The 19543-nt window shown below is 39.1% G+C and overlaps 1 protein-coding gene across 5 annotated transcripts in view; it reads left to right on the top strand.

Annotated features, from left to right (window-relative positions):
• The window catches only part of UPF2 (UPF2 regulator of nonsense mediated mRNA decay), a 122202-nt gene that overhangs the window by 92256 nt on the left and 10403 nt on the right, over positions 1-19543 (top strand). For all 5 annotated transcript variants that reach the window (XM_055296509.2, XM_063610071.1, XM_055296508.2 and 2 more), the window contains 5 exons: positions 1451-1590; positions 6784-6888; positions 7174-7272; positions 13127-13294; positions 18298-18439. In XM_055296509.2, coding sequence (XP_055152484.1) covers positions 1451-1590; positions 6784-6888; positions 7174-7272; positions 13127-13294; positions 18298-18439 — 654 coding nt within the window. The remainder of the gene's footprint in view (positions 1-1450; positions 1591-6783; positions 6889-7173; positions 7273-13126; positions 13295-18297; positions 18440-19543) is intronic.

The raw sequence follows: 19543 nt of genomic DNA, 5'->3' as shown, positions 1-19543 counted from the left end.
TACAGCTGTTTCACTCTTAGGTTGATTCTAGTTTTATACCACTGTAAATAACATTTTTAGTGTACCTCTGATTTTCTCAGGATAGATAAGATTACTGGGTCAGATTTTTATTTTAATTTAAGAACAAAACTAAAATGGTAATAGGCAATGTTATTTAATTCTGGTTTGGAAGTGTTCAAAGCAGTATTCACGAAATGAGAGAGTTAAATCACATCATCACTGAAGTTTCTTCCTGCTTGAATCCTCTAAGATTCTATGCATGAACAGGTATTTATTTAACACCTACTGTGTCTTTATTAATATATGGGCTGTCTTCAGTTTCGAACATTTAAGACAAGTTCTTTGTCCTCAAGGGTCTTATAATCTGATGTAATATTTATGAGATCATTAGGAAAAAATAACAACATGGTATATCATCAAATGTAAGATGCTGTAGGTTCTCCACATGCTTAAGGAGCAAATAGGAGAAAAAGTAATAGATTGAGGTACTCATTGACAGTTCATGCAGGAAGTAAAACTGAAACTGAACTTGAAGAGTGGATGGGATTTGAAAGTGCATATTGAAGAGTATTCTCTATTGAGAAGGATATTGGGCAAGCAAGATCTCAAAGCAGTGTGATTGAGAAGGATATTGGGCAAGCAAGATCTCAAAGCAGTGTGTTCTGTGACAGGAGACGTCTGAGGCAACTTCAGGGGAGGGCTTAGGAGAGAGGAGTGGGTAGCAGATCAGTGGGATCAGATGAGACCACATTGTGTGCATATCAAAAGTAGAGAGGGCGGATTGGAATTCCAACAGGAAGAAGAATTGACTGGGCAGTGAAATGTGGGATGGACACAGGAGGTGAAAGCAAATTCAGGCCAGGGAGTTCCATTAGGCTTAGGAGGAGAATGCTGTTATTGAAGAAAAAAAATTAGTCTGTATGGTGACAAAGCTGCTATGGCGTTTTGCCCCATTCACCCTGCCTTAATTTGCATACATTCAAATTGATAGCCAAATATGATTTCTCCATTAAAGTGGCACGATTTTTTTCATGTCTTTGAGTTTTTGGAGACTCTTTAAATCTCATTTGGTAAAGAGTGTGGCCAACGCTGTATCTTACATATGGCTGAGACTGTACCTCATTTGTTACTGTTTTCTACCTTTGTCCAAGACTGAGATATACAAGATTATCCAAGTATTTAAAGCTGTAAGAAAAGAGGGAAAAGTATACACACACATACACTTATTTTTTCTCGCTTTTTGTTAGTTGTGTTTATTTGTTGAAATGTAAGCCTACACATTTAGTTTTTTAAATGTTTCTCACCATAGTTTTTAATTCTTTTACCTTTGTTCTGAGAAAATGGCTGTTGAATTCTTAATGCATACTTTTACATGAATTGGTATAGTATAGAAAACTAGCCTGTATCTATTTTTAATGTATTTTTTCCATTTCCACCTTCTCATTTCAAGGCCTAGTAAATGACAAAGACTCAAAAGATTCTATGACAGAAGGAGAAAATCTTGAAGAGGATGAAGAAGAAGAAGAAGGTGGGGCTGAAACAGAAGAACAATCTGGAAATGAAAGTGAAGTAAATGAGCCAGAAGAAGAGGTGATGACTTTTATGTATAGCAACATAGAGTACATTTGTATAAGAGTATTTTGATTATATGAGCCAAAATTTTTTTAATACATAAGACCTCCTCCTTGTTTTTTTCTCTTTTTCTTTTTTTTCTTTTTGAGACAGAGTCTTGCTCTGTCGCCCAAGTTGGAGTGCTGTGGCGCAATCTTGGCTCACTGCAACCTCTGCCTCCTGGGTTCAAGTGATTCTCCTGCCTCAGCCTCCCGAGTAGCTGAGATAACAGGAGCGTGCCACCACGCCCAGCTAATTTTTGTAGTTTTAGTAGAGATGAGGTTTCACCATGTTGGCCAGGCTGATCTTGAACCCCTAACTTCAGGTGATCCGCCCCTCTCAGCCTCCCAAAGTGCTGGGATTACAGGCATGAGCCACCGCACCTGGCCTCCTCCTTAGTTTTATTATAGTAAATGTAACTAGTAGTATGTTTTTATCATAAAACTCCTTGTTTAATTAAAAGTTTTTAAAGAAAGTAATAAAATACTGATTATAGCATTTTTATTTAATAAGCAATTTAAAGAAAAAAATTATTTGATCTCCACGTCTTTTTTTTTTTTGAGACAGGGTTTCTCTCTGTTGCCAAGGCTGGAGTGCAGTGGTGTGATCATAGCTTACTGCAGCCTCAACCTGTTGGGCTCAAGCGATCCTCCCACCTCAGCCTCCTCAGTAGCTGAGACCGCGTGGACGTGCTACCATGCCCAGCTAATTATTCTGGGTTTTTTTGTAGAGATGGGGATCTTGCTATATTGCCCAGGCTGGTCTCAAACCCCTGGGCTCAAGCAGTCCTCCTCCCTCAGCCTTTCAAAGAGCTGAGATTACGGGTGTGAGCCATTACACCCCACTTCTTGTGTATCTTAATCTCGCTGTTGAATATGGACTTTTTAGTCAGTGGATTTTATACTCTTCAAAACAAAATTACTGGCTAGATATTAATGAGCTTTGCTTTATTTTTCCCAGATCTCATGGTTATATGAAATCCGAAATTCAACATATACGATAGTAATTGATACACCCTTTTTGTATCTATGACTATTAAGCTAAACCATATGAAATTGCTCTTGTACTGTTCCTGACTTAGCAAAACGTCATTTCTGTGTGATTAAAACTAGCAGTTTCAATTCTTTGGGTTTCGTTGATGTTGTCTGAGACAGTCTTCACTGTCGCCCGGGCTGGAGTGCAGCGGCATCATCTCGGCTCACCGTAGTCTCCACCTCCGTAGTTCAAGCGATTCTTGTGCCTCAGCTTCCCAAGTAGCTAGGATTTTAGGCGTGCACCACCATGCCCAGCTAATTTTTGTATTTTTAGTAGAGATGGGGTTTCACCATGTTGGCCAACCTGATCTCGAACTCCTGGCCTCAAGTGATCCCCCCACCTCGGCCTTCCAAAATGCTGGGAGTACAGGCGTGAGCCACCACGTTCGGCCCGTAATTCTTCAGTTTTTTCTTCCAAACTCACTTACGTTTAAATGTTCCATGAAGCTGTGCACATCTGTAGTCCTAGCTACTCAGGAGGCTGAGGTGGGAGGATTGCTGGAGCCCAGGAATTCATGTCCAGCCTGGACAACATAGTGAGACCCTGTTTCTTTAAATTAAAAAAAAAAAAAAAGTCGATCAAAATAAAAGGATGTCTGGGATTTGCTTTATAATCTCGAGGTAGATTGGGGAATGGGTTAGGGGTATAGAAGAAACAAAACAAGAGTTTAAAAAGTTAAAGTGAGTAAAGATACAAATAGAATACTGATGAAATTAAAATGTAAGTCATGAAATTAGCAGTTTTTCACTGGAAGTATGATTTTAATTCAATATTGAAAAAAGTTTAAATTTGCAGTCAATACTTAAGTGTTTTGGGGAAATTTAATTTCACTTTTAAAGTATTTGAGTAAATGGGATGTAAATATTTTGAGAATGTGGGTTTAATATTTAAAGGAATGTTAATTGTTTATGACATTCATAAGATAGATTTGCCAACTGGATTTTTAAAAAGCTTTATTTACAATTAAAGAGAAAGGACTCATAATTTAAGGTGATTAAAGTTTTCTACGGTCAGATGTAAAAATCCATAAGGCTGTGTTTCCTTTAGCCCTAAAGCTTTGTAACTTATTGGATATTTGGAATGGTTTAACTGCATAACAAATGGCTTCGCTGTTAGTTAAAAAGGATTGGTTGTGAAAAGACAGTATAGGCAATAATGTATGGTTTTCCTGATTGGCTAGTATTTATAGGCAGTGGAAATGCACCATTAAGTATTTATGTTATTTGCTACCACTTTTTCTTGACAACCTTAGCACTTCCTTAGATATAAATAAGTTAGTAAAAATTTAGAACTGGAATATGTTTCTTTAATTGGCTTCAGTATACTAGATGAACATAATTATATTGCTTTGTTTTCAAAATGAGGTTGTAATAGAAACATTCAGTAATAGAATTCAAGTTGACTTATTAAGTATTTTATAACAACAAAGGGAAATGAGAAAGTATTTCCATTTCATATTTTCAGACTAATCTTGTGGTTGTCTTGGATTTGGCTACTGTACTAATTACATGAGCAGTATCTAATAAATCCAGCATTGTTGGTAAATATGACGTTAAGGGGCGCTCATTTTCTTATTAATTTCTCATTTGAAGAGTTCTGATATGTTTCCTCCTCTAAGTGCATTTTCTCCTTTTTAAACATGAACTTTATAATTTTGATAGTTATATCATTTGTAACCATTACTTACTTTTCCAGTTGGAGAATGCATATTGCACAGCATACATGTGTTTGCTACGTAAAAATGCAAGCAAAATGTGCAGAGGGAGGTTCCAAGTGCTTGTGTGTGGGAGAAGTGAACGGGGATTCTGGTTCACTTTGTGAGAAATGAGGTTGGAATAGTTCACTTCTCCTTTCACCCCGAGACCAGTTTCCCATGACCGCCCTCCAAACATAAGGAGGAGAAATTTATTAAAGAAAGAAGATGCATTGATTATGAAGTAATAAGAGCAATGGATATTCTACAGTTATTTACTTTGAGACAGAAGGGTTAGAATTCAGCTCTTAAAAACAAATGCTGTGTTCTATTTTTATCTTGGTCTTCAGCTATTTAAAGTTCTATTTGACCTTTTGAAGAGTGGGGATGACTTTTAGCACCTAACAACCTGAACATTTTCTCTTAAATATCAGCTCTATAAGTTAAAGATAACTGTTTAAATTAAATGTTCTTCAGTGATAACTCCAATATTCTCTAGCATTATGTAATTTATCAACAGAAAGTACAAGATTCATTCTTATAATAGCAATAATAATTATTTACTGAGCATTTATTGTTCATGGTTACTGCCCTAAGTGCTGTATTTGTATTACCATTTCTCATACTATGCTTGCAGTAGGTGGGAAACGAAGGCACAGATAGGTTGAATAATTTGCCCAAGATCATAGAGCAGGTGATGGCAGAGCCGGTATTTGAACTCAAGCAGTTTGCCTTTTGCTACGCTGTTCCTCTTGCTTTCCCTAGCCTGCTTAGGTTTTGTGGTCCATTGACGAGCACTTCTTAATTCCACCCATTATTATATCAGTGTACACTGGGATTAGGACAAATGAAATTCTTGTTCAAAATCTTAATTTGAAAAATTAATGCATGCTACATTCCCTGAGTACTATGAAACATAAAGGATGGAGAGAGGGGGAAAGTTAATATATTTTAGCTTACCTTTTGAATGAAAAGTGTCTTTTAAGTGTTGAGAAAGGATTCATTTTTTCAAGAGCAAATTTAAGAGCACCTCTATTGCAAATTTAATTTTGAATTATAAAATTAATTCAGAAAACATTAATGCATTTGGGGGGAAAAGGTAATGTATTGGTGTACATTTTTCTTTTTGGTGGGGGATGGAGTCTCGCTCTGTCGCCCAGGCTGGAGTGCAGTGATGCAACCTCAGCTCACTGCAACCTCTGCCTCCCAGGTTCCAGTGATTCTCCTGCCTCAGACTCCCGAGTAGCTGGGATTACAGGTGCCTGCCACCACATCTGGCCAATTTTTGTATTTTTAGTAGAGACGGGGTTTCGCCATGTTGGCCAGGCTGGTCTTGAACTCCTGACAAGTAATCCCCTGACCTCAGCCTTCCAAAATGTTGGGATTACAGGTGTGAGCCATGGCGCCGGCCATTGGTATACATTTTTGAAACGTTTTCATTTTAAGAACTCAGAATCTTCAGCTGTCTATATACACTGTTGGGGTTTTGGAATTAATTGCCACATACACTAAAGATAATGTAACACATTTAAGTATTTGTTTCAGGAATTATTTCTCAGCCATCTTGGCACAGTGAGAAGCAGCTGGGTTTAGTGGGGGTTTTGTTGTTGTTTGTTGTTGTTTTTTACTCTTAAGGAACCATATGGGGTTGACTTGGGATACTGGAGTGGAGGGGTAAATGAAGCTCCACTCTGTGCTTTGTGCCCTTTGAAAATCTCTCGGAGCTCTGCCCCATCTTCTGTTTGACAAGAAATTTCAGCTGATCGAAGTGGATGGAGGCAGGGACTGACTGTGAGGATGGGGTGAAGTCGTCCTTGAAAACTACCAGTTAGGGGAGCTGAACGGCCAGGTCTTCTGCTTAATAGCAGCGTGCCCTTGGGCAAGTCACTTAACTTTTCTGAGCCTCAGTTTTTTCATGTGTAAAATAGGAACAATAAAGCTTGTCCTTCCATCCTCAGACTTGGGTAGAGCAAACAAAATGAAGTGTATGAGAACACCTTCCAAATCAAAGTGCTTTATAAAAGGTACTGCTGTATCATTGCTTTCAGCTGGTAATGCTATTATATTTGAACTTTTGTTGGTTTCCATTGCAGTTAGATGGGTATTAAAGAACTACAGTGAGACATTCAGCCTCTCCAGATTTGTTTCAGGAGGAGAACACAAAGGCTCAGGAAACTTCTTCATTGTGGAATTCAAGGAAGAGCTTCTACAGTAGATCTCTGTATTGTTAGATCAGTTGAAGGTGGTGAGATGGGTTTTCACCTACTGATTTGTCTTAAATGTTGCTAGCTGACTTTGCCCTCCCATTGGAAACCAACTACGTAAAGAGCTAAAACTTGAGAATAATAAACAATTATACAGAAGTTTTGAAATCTTTTTAAGGCATGTAAAATATGGTTACACTTCGAAAAGTGCTTTAATCTTCTAATGTTCAATAATTTCAGGAGGGTTCAGATAATGATGATGATGAGGGAGAAGAAGAGGAGGAAGAGAATACAGATTACCTTACAGATTCCAACAAGGAAAATGAAACCGATGAAGAGAATACTGTACGTATGGCTGAAAAATTTACTTTTTGAAATTGGGCAACATTTTTATAGTATTTGAATTTTAGTCACTGAACTTTTGTTTCTGATTATGAGAAATATTTCTTTAGAAATTCATTTTCAATTTGTTTTCCTAACCATTTTCTTTAAATTCTTTTAACATTGAATAATGTTAGATATTTTACTCACTTTACTCCTTGAGTTATGTTGTCAATACTAAAAGGCTTTGCCCTAGAAAACATTACAGTTAAAATTTCTGGTCTGATTTTGTTGTTTTGTTTTAATAAGGAGGTAATGATTAAAGGTGGTGGACTTAAGCATGTACCTTGTGTAGAAGATGAGGACTTCATTCAAGCTCTGGATAAAATGATGCTAGAAAATCTACAGGTATTAAATGTCATTTGTTCCAAAGACTCTTCTCAATACAAAACATTGCAGCCCATTTCATTCTGGTTCATGTGAAGGCCTCTCCTATCTAAGTGTCTCTTCTGCAGCAGCTTTTGCTAGATCGTGTGTAGACAGCTTGCAGCCAGCTTCTTGTCCTTGCATCCCACATCCTGATTTGCATGAGGTAGAGTTGGTGAAAATGCAACACACACAAGATTTGGAACAGAATAATTTCATTGTGCCAATCTTTCCCTTTTATTTCTTAAGTCGTGTTTCTTTTCTTTTTTTTTCTTGAGACAGAGTCTCACTCTGTTGCCCAGGCTGGAGTGCAGTGGCACGATCTCAGCTCACTGCAACCTCTGCCTCCTGGGTTCAAGCAATTCTTGTGCCTCAGCCTCCCTAGTAGCTGGGATTACAGGCATGTGCCACCACACCCGGCTAATTTTTGTATTTTAGTAGAAACGGCGTTTTACCATGTTGGCCAGGCTGGTCTCGACCTCCTGACCTCAGGTGATCCTCCTGCCACGGCCTCCCAAAGTGCTGGGATTACGGCGTGAGCCATCGTGCCTGGCCTATTAAGTCATATTTCTAAGACTTCTTTCTTGTAGTTTGTTTGGAAGCCAAACTGTGCCGAAGATAGACATTTGGGGTCATTTAATTCAGTAAATTCTTACATTTATTAGTTGAATAGTTTCTATGTTAATGGAAAAATATGTATTCATAACATTAATAAACTGGATTTTCTAAAAAACACTCTCTAGCAGTTTTTTGAATGCCACAGTAATTTCAAGTAACTATATTTTTCTAGAGTTAGAGGCAAAATCTTAGACTGCTTACTTCAGCCCTATATGTACTTGTTGTTAACCCTTTGGTGACGTGACAAGTGGGTTTGTTCGAATGGCAGGATGCAGGCCCCATTGGGATGGGTTTGGTGGAGAATGGGAAGGGAGGGAGTGAAGATACTAGATATAGATAAGTCTTGAGGAGTTTTGACAGAAAGGGAAGAGAAACAGGGAGGTAGCTAGAGAAGGTCATAGAGTTAAAAGACAGGGTTTTTTTTTTTAAGGTAGAAGATATTATGGAATCTTTATATGCTCATGGAGCAGTCCTTTAGAGTTGAAATATTGGATTTTACTTTGCTTGATGCTGCTACAGCCAAAGGTATGATCAAATACAAATTAGTGTTATAGGTGTCTTAGGTGATCTTCTTTCTTTATATATTAAAATAACATGTCTTCATATATCCAGAAAGCTCCTAATTTATGAAATAAATCTTACATTTATGTTATTTAGGAGCACAAGCAATCAAATAAAACATAATCATTATAATCCCTTGAAGGAGAGAATAGTTTACTTCTCTGAGAAACTTCCCATCTTATAGGAATCAGTAGCCATTTACTCAGCCACTCATTTCTTTAGCAGATATGTTTATTGGGTACCTATTGTGTGCTTAACAGTGTGCATCGGGCTAAGTATAAAGTGATAAATACAACTGAGGTGGTTCCTGTTCTAACAGAAGGTAGATATTTAACAGCTAAACAAATGTATCATTTCAAATTGTGATAAATGCTAAGAGCAGAATGCTTTGGTAGAGATTAAGGGAAGGGCATTCCTAGATAGGATAATGGGGAAAAAGTCTCTGAGGTCATGAATTTCAAACAGGGCAAAATAAAGTGGAGCCATCCATCCAGGTGAAAATTTAAGGGAATATGGGAAACGTCTTGAGGGAGAAAAGAACCTGTATTTAAAAAACTAAAAGAAGGCCAGCACTAATAGAGGGCGGGGCACGATCCGATGTGAGAGGGCAGAGGTACCCACCAGGGCAAGACTAAAAGCAGGGAGCCTGGACAGAAGGCTGTTGTAGTGTGACTCAGGTGAGAGATGATGGTCAGCTGTCTAGCATATGGCAAGGCACATGGAGAGAAGTCTGGATTTGAGCTATTTAGGAGGTAGAACAACCTGGCTTATTTGGCGCTGGATTGGATATGGGCGTGTAGGGGGTGAGGCATCAAAGATGATAGTTAGTTTTCCAGATTGGGCCACTGGCTAATCTCTGGGACAGGAAACAAGGGACCAATGAGCAAAAGTTTCCCTTTGGCCATGTTACACTTGAGAAGCCTTTGAGGTGTCCAAATGGAAATGTATGGAGAGCAGAGGGGTATGTGGAGTGAAAACAGAAATGTGATGGGTAGAGTATGTTTAAAGCATCGGAACACATGATTCATCCCCGGTGTAAATTGCGGACAGAGAAGAGAAGCAGGGTCAGGATTGAGCCCTGAAGAACCCTAACATTTAGAAATAAGGTAGAAAAGCTGATGAAGTCAAAGGAATAGAAGTTTTTGATATGGTCTAATAATTTTTGCTTATTGACAGTTCTTGAAGAAGCAAGCTGGAAAGATGGGAAGATGTAATTGAGGAGGGAAGTTCGGATTCACATTTTTGCAGGAGATGTGCTTTTTGTGCTGGAGAAAAACTTAATTCTATATTAGGCCCTAGTTTATCAGCATTATCAAAATACTGAACAACTGTACAGAGTCTCTTTGTTTTGATGAAATTGTCATAGGAAGATGCAGTATCCTAGAGATATTAATTTTCCATAAATCAAGCCCTTAAACTTAGTGTAATCCTAATTATATCACACCAGGAAGATGTTTTGTTTTGTTTTTGCAAGAGAAAGAGAAGAGCAGGGAGATCGATGCAGAATGAATTTAAAATTATGTCTTAAAACATCCTTAAGAATAAGCAAAATAGCTAACAGATTTTCAGGAAATGAGTGAAATGCTCTACAAGATATGAAAACATGGCCGGGCACTGTGGCTCACACCTGTAATCCCAGCACTTTGGGAGGCCAAGGCGGGTGGATCACCTGAGGTCGGGAGTTCAAGACCAGCCTGGCCAACATGGTGAAACCCTGTCTCTACTAAAAATACAAAAAAATTAGCCAGGCATGGTGGCAGGCACCTGTAATCCCAGCTACTCGGGAGTCCGAGTCAGGAGAATTGCTTGAACCTGGGAGGTGGAGGTTGCAGTGAGCTGAGATCACACCACTGCACTCCATCCTGAGGGGACAAGAGCAAGACTTCGTCTTAAAAAAAAATAAAAATAAAACATTTTAAACCGACAATAATAGTTTGATACAGGAACAGATTAATGAAATGGAGGAGAATCCAAAGTAGACCCAAAACATGACTGTTTAGTAACATGATGAAGATAACATTGCAAATCAGTTAAGGGAAAACAGACAATAAACAAAAATAAAGTTGACATTCTGTTTTATTTCCACAGCAGAATTAATTGCAAATCTTTCAAACACTCCAATAATTTTGAAGGCTGTTGGGCCCTGCATCGAGCGCTTTACATCTATTCTTTGCATAGTGCTGTCAGATACTGTTAGTATTCCTTTGCTTTAGCTAAAGGAACAGAGGCTTGGAAAGACAAGAAACTTGCTGGCTGGGCATGGTGGCTCAACGCCTATAATCCCATCACTTTGGGAGGCCGAGGTGGGAGGATCATGAGGTCAGGAGATCGAGACCATCCTGGCTAACATGGTGAAACCCCGTCTCCAGTAAAAGTACAAAAAATTAGCTGGTTGTGGTGGTGGGCGCCTGTAGTCCCAGCTACTTGGGAGGCTGAGGCAGGATAATCACTTGAACCCGGGAGGCAGAGGTTTCAGTGAGCTGAGATTGTGCCACTACACGATCTCTCTGCATGTGGGACAGAGTGAGACTCCGCCTCCAAAAAAAAAAACTGTATTACGGCCACATGGCTAGGACGTGGTGGAGTCTGTTCTCAACTATTTTACTGTGTTGCCTTCTAGCACAGGATGCTATAAGAAACTTGAAGAAATGACAGGCTAGGAAGAAACAATTTATAGTCTACACAAAGGCCTAATACTTCTGCTATAGCAAATCAATGAGAAATGATGAATGATCTAGTTTTTTTTTTTATTGTGTGAAAGGTAATAGCAAAATCATGCCAAAGGTCATGAGTAATAAAATAGTATGCAAATTAAAATGAGCCTTTTCACTTATCAGACCATCAGATATTGGGATTTACTAAGTGATAATATCCAGTATGGTTTTGTTTGAGTAAACGTGTTTGTAAATGTCTATCAGTCCAGCTTTTTTAGAGGGAAATTCAGTAAACCTGTAGAATGGGCTTGCCAGTTGATCTAAAAATTTACCCCTAGTTAGTAATTCTGTTTATAAAGCTAAATATACAAAGATGTCACATTGTGATAGGAAAGAAAGTCCTTCCATGTGTGGGAAGGAGCATTTAAAAAAAAAATTGTCTGTCAATAATTAAATAATAAGGTCATAGCAATGTAATTAGCTCTGTATATACTCAAAGAGAAAGATAACCAAGATATAGGATTAAACAGAAGAAAAAATACGTATGTTGAGTATACAGCAATATGCATAGTGGTTGCTTGTGTCTACATGTATATATTATTAGTATATGCAAGAAAAAATCCCAAAGAACATACTCCATTGTTAATAGTTGAAAAAATCCGAAAGAACATACTCCATTGTTAATAGTTGTTGCATCTTGGGGTTGGGGCAGTGGGAAGTCGCTGGACTTACCAATACGTTTTTGTATTTAAATATTTTATGAAGAGAATATGCTGATTTTCTAATCAGGGAGAAACATCAAGATTTGTCTATTGTGATCCTTTCGAATTTTAAGTAAAAAGTCTTTATAAATCTTATGAACCTGGGAAGACTTCAAGCAGATTATGATAAACTAGAGCTTAAGAAAGAAACAATAAAACAGGATTTTGCTTGATTTCCAAGTCTCTTGAATATATGGGGTCTATATCAGAAGAATATTTAAATGGTGGTAGAGCAGTTTCCAAGACATTGAGGGCCTTTCAGCATGACCTGCCTAGCTTCGTGGAACATTCAGCTTGTCCCTCTTTGCTCCTCATTCATCATTCATGTGTTTGCAGTTCCCTAAGTGTACCATGCTGGTTCATGTCCTTGCTTTGCACCTGTTCTTCCCCTGCCTCAATTCCCTCTACATCCCCCAAACTGCTCTTTTACCATCTGCTTGAAAGAAGTTGATGAAGTCTTTAACATTCTCAAATGTGCCATTTCTATTCAGCCTTTCGTGAAAGGCGCGCAACCACTCCCAGCCAGGTACAGGTAGTCACTTCATCTCCTCCACATGTGCTATACACCTATGATGTATCATCATAATTGTTTCTGTATCTGTCTTAACAAGCTTATGAGCTCTTTGAGGGTAGAGGCTGAGTATTTTTAGCATTACTATCTCCAAGCCTGTAACACATGGCAAGTCTTCAGTGAAGGTACATTTAATTAATTGGTTGGAAAGTTCAGTATAAATGTTAAAAATAATTGATATTACCAACCAAGGAATTAATCCAAATGATCACAGATTCCATTCATTCTTCAGTACTCCCTGAGCGCCGGCTGTGGGTAACACCCTGCTGGGGAGCCCTGGAAAAGGGATGCAGTGATGAGCCCACCTTGCCTGGTGATTATGAAGGAAGATGTGATCTAGGAGGATGAATAGAAGGGTGTATTTGAGGAGCAGGGGGATTCGGTAGAACCCGCAGCACTGCGTGCTTGGGAGAGGCTGGAGCAGTCAACAGCAGCCAAGTCCCACATTTCCTTCCATGTCATAGGCAGAGGTGTTAGGTGGAGGGAGAAATACTCCCTAGATTTATCCACGTTTCAGAAAGAGTATTATGGTGGTTGTAATTGTTGACTGTTACGGCTCTTATGATTGTTGTGTTTTAAGAAATACAGCATTGAATGAGTTTGCAATTTATATTGACATATATCAGTATATATCTTGGAGAGTTTATTATGTCCTTTTAAATTTCTTTTAGCAACGAAGTGGTGAATCTGTTAAAGTGCACCAACTAGATGTTGCCATTCCTTTGCATCTCAAAAGCCAGCTGAGGAAAGGGCCCCCACTGGGAGGTGGGGAAGGAGAGGCCGAGTCTGCAGACACAATGCCGTTTGTCATGTTAACAAGAAAAGGCAATAAACAGCAGGTAAGAAACTGCCCACCCTGTAATTATAGCTGATTGTGAGTTATCCAGTTAGGTTTTAACTTATCTTTGACCTACAAGGGGATAAGGGTTGGACAGTTTTAAAGCATTCAGTGGTAGAATAATTTCATCCCTTATATGGTTTTTTTGTTTTGTTTTTTGAGACGGAGTCTCACTTTGTTGCCCAGGCTGGAGTGGCAGGATCTTGGCTCACTGCAACCTCCTCCTCCCAGGTTCAAACGATTCTTCTGCCTCAGCCTTCCGAGTAGCTGGGATTACAGGTGTCCACCATGATGCCCGGCTAATTTTTGTATTTTTAGTAGAGACGGGGTTTCACCGTGTTGGCCAGGCTGGTCTCCAACTCCTGACCTCAGGTGATCCACCCATCTTGGCCTCCCAAAGTGCTTGGATTACAGGCGTGAGCAACTGCGCCTGGCCCCTTATGTGTTTTAAGTCATATATATTTGTAAGAATATGTAAGTACCTTGACTTCTAGCACAGACTTCCACAAGCAAGCCCCAGGTGGGGAAGGAAAGGAGGATGGCGACTGATGCAGCTCAGGAAGAGGCTCGGCTGCCGTCACTTGAAAATCACCCAACCCTTCTCCATTCTTGTTGTTTGCTCTTTCCCCCTTCATACAAGATGGTCCCTCAAAACCGTTTCCCCCTCTACCAAGCTGTTACTCTAGGGATTCATAGTTGATTTGTCAAATATTGAGCATCTACTACGTGCCAGGTACTATTCTGTTTCGGGTCCTGAGGCTACAGGACCTAAAATAGAACAATGTTCCTGCCCTCGTGGAACTTATCTCCTACTGAGAGAGCGAGAGAGACAAATGCACATATTTGCAGATAGTGAAACATGATATGAAGAGAATATAGGCCAGCTCTCAGATACACCTTTAGGTGTATTTAGGTCAATTCTGTAAAATTTTTTTACATCTTAACATTTCTGAGATCAAGTTGCTTCTTAGAGTCCATGAAATCCTGAGATAATTGACAGCATTTATTTCTGCTTTAGTGATAAGTAAAATAATGGTGTATCTTAGAATTAATAGAATGTTAGATTTTGTTGTATATGGTAGCTGCCACAGTTATCTTAGACAAGTCCAGTACCACATTCATCTACACAGTCATTTAACAAGTATTTATTATTTACCTGCTACACACCAGGCACTTCTGTGTGCAGAACATAGGAGGATAAAGCAGGGTAAGAGGATGGAAAGAGACAGGGATGATGAGATGCCAGGAGAGGGAGGCTGCCTCTTAGGTAGGATGATCAGGGAAGACTCTACAATAAGTTGCATCTGAGATGTCCTCCCCACTAGCACAACCTCAAACAGATGATGCCTAAATTTTATCCCTGCATTTGTCAGGCAACTTCTCATGTACACCGAGATCAAAATTGTGCAGTATGCTTGTGCAGTATACAAGTGATATACTTGTGCAGCATGAAAGTGATATACTTGTGCAGCATGAAAGTGATATACTTGAGCAGTATACTACTTTTTGCTGCAGTGATACCGCCTATATACCAATTAGAATCGTGGAGTGTGATCAGGCATGGTTGCTCACACCTGTAATCCCAGCACTTTGGGAGGCCAAGGCGGGCGGATCACAAGGTCAGGGGTTCGAGACCAGCCTGACCAACATAGTGAAACCCTGTCTCTACTAAAAATACAAAAATTAGCCAGGCGTGGTGGCGTGTGCCTGTAATCCCAGCTACTCAGGAGGCTGAGGCAGGACAATCACTTGAACCCAGGAGGTGGAGGTTGTAGTAAGCCAAGATCGCACCATTGTACTCCAGCCTGGGCAACAGAACGAGACTCCGTCTCAAAAAAAATAAATAAATAAATAATCATAGAGTGCGGAGCTGGCAAAGACGTCACGGCATGACTCTTGTATTGAGAGTTAACTTTGACAGGATCAGAGCATTGCTGAATCTTCCTCAGACACTGCCATCATCCGGCCTTGCCTCCAGTCCAGGCTCCAGCCAGGCCTCCTGGTGCTTTCAGGAGAGCCACACCCTTCCCCTCCTTCCACCAGGGTTGGACTCTGGCACATCCCCATTCCTTTACTCTCCATTCTCTATCTGTGAGGAAAATGAGAGCTTTTTAAAAAATCAGGCCCTAAATTTGGCATTGTCCTGAGATCTTTGCTAAGACTGCTGTCCTCAGAGCACCTGGAAATACTAATTCACCACTGTTACGAAGATTCACAAATCCCAGCATTTTTGCTTTTCTAGGGACTATTTTTCACAAATCCCAGCATTTTTGCTCTTCTAGGGACTATTTAGTTCTCTGAACTAGACTTTACTATTAAAGTTACCACGTTTTAGATCTCCTTCATTCTCTTTCTCTTTAAAGACTTAGCTTCCTCCTCCATTCCCCCCATCACCAGCTTTCTTGGCACACAGTTTCTAAAGGTAATTAGGCTGTGAAGTTGGAAGACATGCACACATGCACATATCTGTCTGTTGAATTGTGGAGGGCAGTACATGGCAGCTTTAGCTAGATATACCTTGGTCTCTGTTCCTGCACAGTAATGCTGTTACATTGGCACACTAAGGCCATGATTTTTGTTAACTAAAAGAGAGTTTAGGAATATCTCTTTTTGAAGGTCAGGTTGCACAACAGTAAATAATGAGTTTTTTTTCTTCCTCCTTTTCATGAAGTACATGAATATTCATTATCACCTTTGTCAACTCTACACCCCATCTGGCCCTTATAGAACGTGTAGGAATTGAGAATAAATTAATCAACGCCTACTTAAAAGAAATTTGTGGGCTTTGGAAAATAAGTATACCCCAACAGTCTGAAATTCTAAATTGTATGGGTCAAAATAAGATTATGTGTGTTTTAGAAGGAATATTTTTGGTTCAAAGTAGGTAGATTATAAACCGGGTGGCTTACGTAATTTTATGTAAATGAATTTGAAGTCCTTGTTTCTTAAAATGTAGCATTTAGTTTAATTTTTAATTTTTAAGGATATATTGTCACTAAATTTTAAAAATATTAGCAGACATGAAATGAAAACTCGGAGTACTTGGTTATTAAGTAAATTTTCAATGCTTCTAAACTTTATTTGGAATTTTGGAAAATGTTCAGTTTTTGGAACATTATTTGAAGAAACATCACTGGCATGTTGTGGTCTGAAAAAGAAAGTATATTTTGTTCTGATTTTTATTCCTTTATTTGGCTTTTGGGTGTTGGCCCTTCTGGTGCAACGGTTTTTCTACAAATGTGAAATGTCTTGCCTTATAGGCATCTTTGGTTTTTAAGTGAAAGACCTCTTTGTGCATCAAATTTGTACTCACAAATAACTTTCTGTTGTGGTATTAGGGGAAAAAAAATTGCACCAATGAAGTGAGTAGTTGCAGAGAAAGAAAAAGATAATGCTTTTAGCCATTTATTTCTTTCTAGATTTAAATATTTATGAATTAGAATAATGAATTTCAATTAAAACAAGTTTTAATGTAATATAAATGTTATAAAATGCTTTAAAAAGCTTTTTTATTATTTCAAACAAATGCATAACATAGTATAGTTTAATACTGGCAGACAAACCATTTTTGCAATTAATATTTACATAAGGAGTTATGATTTGTTATATTTTGACTAGAGTAATTGATAGTTATATGTCATAGTAACTTGGGATTATATGTTTTTTAATTTTAGCTACAGTCATGGAGTAGCTGCAAAATATGAGCTAAATCACCTTCATTGCTACGTTCAGGAAATTTAGTTTGAGTGACTTCAATATTTTTATCATCTAATTTGCTATAAAGTAGTGTGTCTCTGTTAATAGTATCTTAGCAGCTCTGCAGTAAAGGCAGTAGGCAAAGGTGTCCATCAGTAAATTTGTCTCCTCATTTCCCTGTATTTATTACTGTCTCTTTTATGTTCTTTTTAAGTACATAATACTTGAGAACTTTGCCTTTTGTAAAACTTGTCTCAGAGTTCATAAAATGTGTTTTTGTTCATCTTTTTTTAATTTTTATTTTATTTTATTTTTTTTTGAGATGGAGTCTCGCTCTGTCACCCAGGCTGGAGTGCAGTGGCTCGGTCTCGGCTCACTGCAAGCTCCGCCTCCCAGGTTCACGCCATTCTCCTGCCTCAGCCTCCCGAGTAGCTGAGACTACAGGCGCCCGCCACCACGCCCGGCTAATTTTTTGTATTTTTAGTAGAGACGGGGTTTCACTGTGTTAGCCAGGATGGTCTTGATCTCCTGACCTCGTGGTCCACCCACCTTGGCCTCCCAAAGTTCTGGGATTACAGGCTTGAGCCACCGTGCCTGGCCTCTTCATGTTTTATTTATAATTGTTTCCCTTTAGAAGATGTAAATGAAGAAATTGTTAATCTTATAAATGAATAAGAAAGCCTATATTTTTCACCTTTTTTGATCCCGTTATGAAATTTTCTTTACAATGTTTTATACTATTATTGTGATTAGTACCATCACCATTAGGCTTATTATTAGTGGATTATGAAGGAAATTTCAAATTTTATCGACAGGAACCTAAAAAGGGGGGAAAATGGCCACCCTGTTTTATTTCTGAGTGTTTAGATAAAAACGTCTTAGAGTTGCAACTTCTAGTTTCATGATTAAGAAATTATCTATCTACTTTTTTTTTTTTTAATTGAGTTGGAGTCTTGCTCTTTTGCCCAGGCTGGAGAGCAGTGGCACAATCTCGGCTCACTGCAACCTCCGCCTCCCGGGTTCAAGCAATTCTCCTGCCTCAGCCCCCTGGGTAGCTGGGGTTACAAGTGCATGCCACCACACCCAGCTAATTTTTGTATTTTTAATAGAGATGGGGTTTCATCACATTGGCCAGGATGGTCTTGATCTCTTGACCTTGTGATCCGCCCGCCTCGGCCTCCCAAAGTGCTGGGATTACAGGCGTGAGCCACCGTGCCCAGCCTCTACTTGCTATTTTATTTGAAATCTGTTTTTTCTTTCTCTCAGTGTTCTCAAACTATTTGTAACTCCTTTGTTATTTTCTCCCAGTTTAAGATCCTTAACGTACCCATGTCCTCTCAACTTGCTGCAAATCATTGGAACCAGCAACAGGCAGAACAAGAAGAGAGGATGAGAATGAAAAAGCTCACACTAGATATCAATGAACGGCAAGAACAAGAAGATTATCAAGGTATAAAATCATCTATAAGAGAAGTGGAAATTTTTGTTGCCTTTTGAGCATCAAAATTGTCATTTTGTCTCACGTTTTAATGTCATATTTTTCCATATTTATGCTGAGAAATTCATTTTGTATCCCACTGTGTTTATTTTTCTTTCACTTATTTGTAAAATAACAATAATGTAATTTTCACCATATTTTGCTCTAATTAAATTAGAGTATAAACTGCTAGCTATGTTTGCAAGCAAGGTGATAATCAATTTTTAATTGCTTCACATTGCCAGCCAGTTGTGTGCAGATTCATTTAACAAACAGTGTGCATTGCTTAATGACAGGGATACATTTTTAAAAATGTGGCATTAGGCAGTTTCATCATTGTGCAAACATCGTAGAGCGTCCTTGACAAACCTAGATGGTGTAGCCTACTATACACTGAGGCTGTATGGTGTAGCCGTTATGAACTGATGGGACCACCATTGTATAGATGTCTGTCATTGACTGGAACATGGTCACGCGGCACACGACTGTATTTACCTCCTTTTGTCTATTTGGAGTCCTGGTCTTGAGGAACCTGTGTTCCTTCAGATTTGAGGAAATACTCAAATTAGGATTCTCGTTTTATGCATACATACCCAGCATTTTTCGGTTAATTGGAACCTTACATATCGAGTCCATGGAGACTTCATAAGCTAGCGTTTTGGTGTTCTGTGGTATGCAGATTTTACAGCCATAACAGTTGTTTATACAGCACTGTACTGAACAAACGGCTATTTGTGCAGGAGAGTGTGTGTAAATCAGTATTTGTGGTTTCTAATCTTTTTTTTTTTTTTTTTTAAGACGGAGTCTCTGTCACCCAGGCTGGAGTGCAGTGGCGTGATCTCGGCTCACTGCAAGCTCCGCCTCCCGGGTTCACGCCATTCTTCTGCCTCAGCCTCTCTGAGTAGCTGGGACTACAGGCGCCCGCCACCACGCCCGGCTAATTTTTTGTATTTTTAGTAGAGACGGGGTTTCACTGTGGTCTCGATCTCCTGACCCTCGGCCTCCCAAAGTGCTGGGATTACAAGCGTGAGCCACCGCGCCCAGCCTGATTTCTAATCTTTTAATCTCACTTGTAGA

This window comes from Symphalangus syndactylus, chromosome 10, assembly GCF_028878055.3.
Source record: "Symphalangus syndactylus isolate Jambi chromosome 10, NHGRI_mSymSyn1-v2.1_pri, whole genome shotgun sequence".
NCBI classification, from domain to species: domain Eukaryota; kingdom Metazoa; phylum Chordata; class Mammalia; order Primates; family Hylobatidae; genus Symphalangus; species Symphalangus syndactylus.
This window is presented reverse-complemented; position numbering and strand designations above follow the sequence as displayed.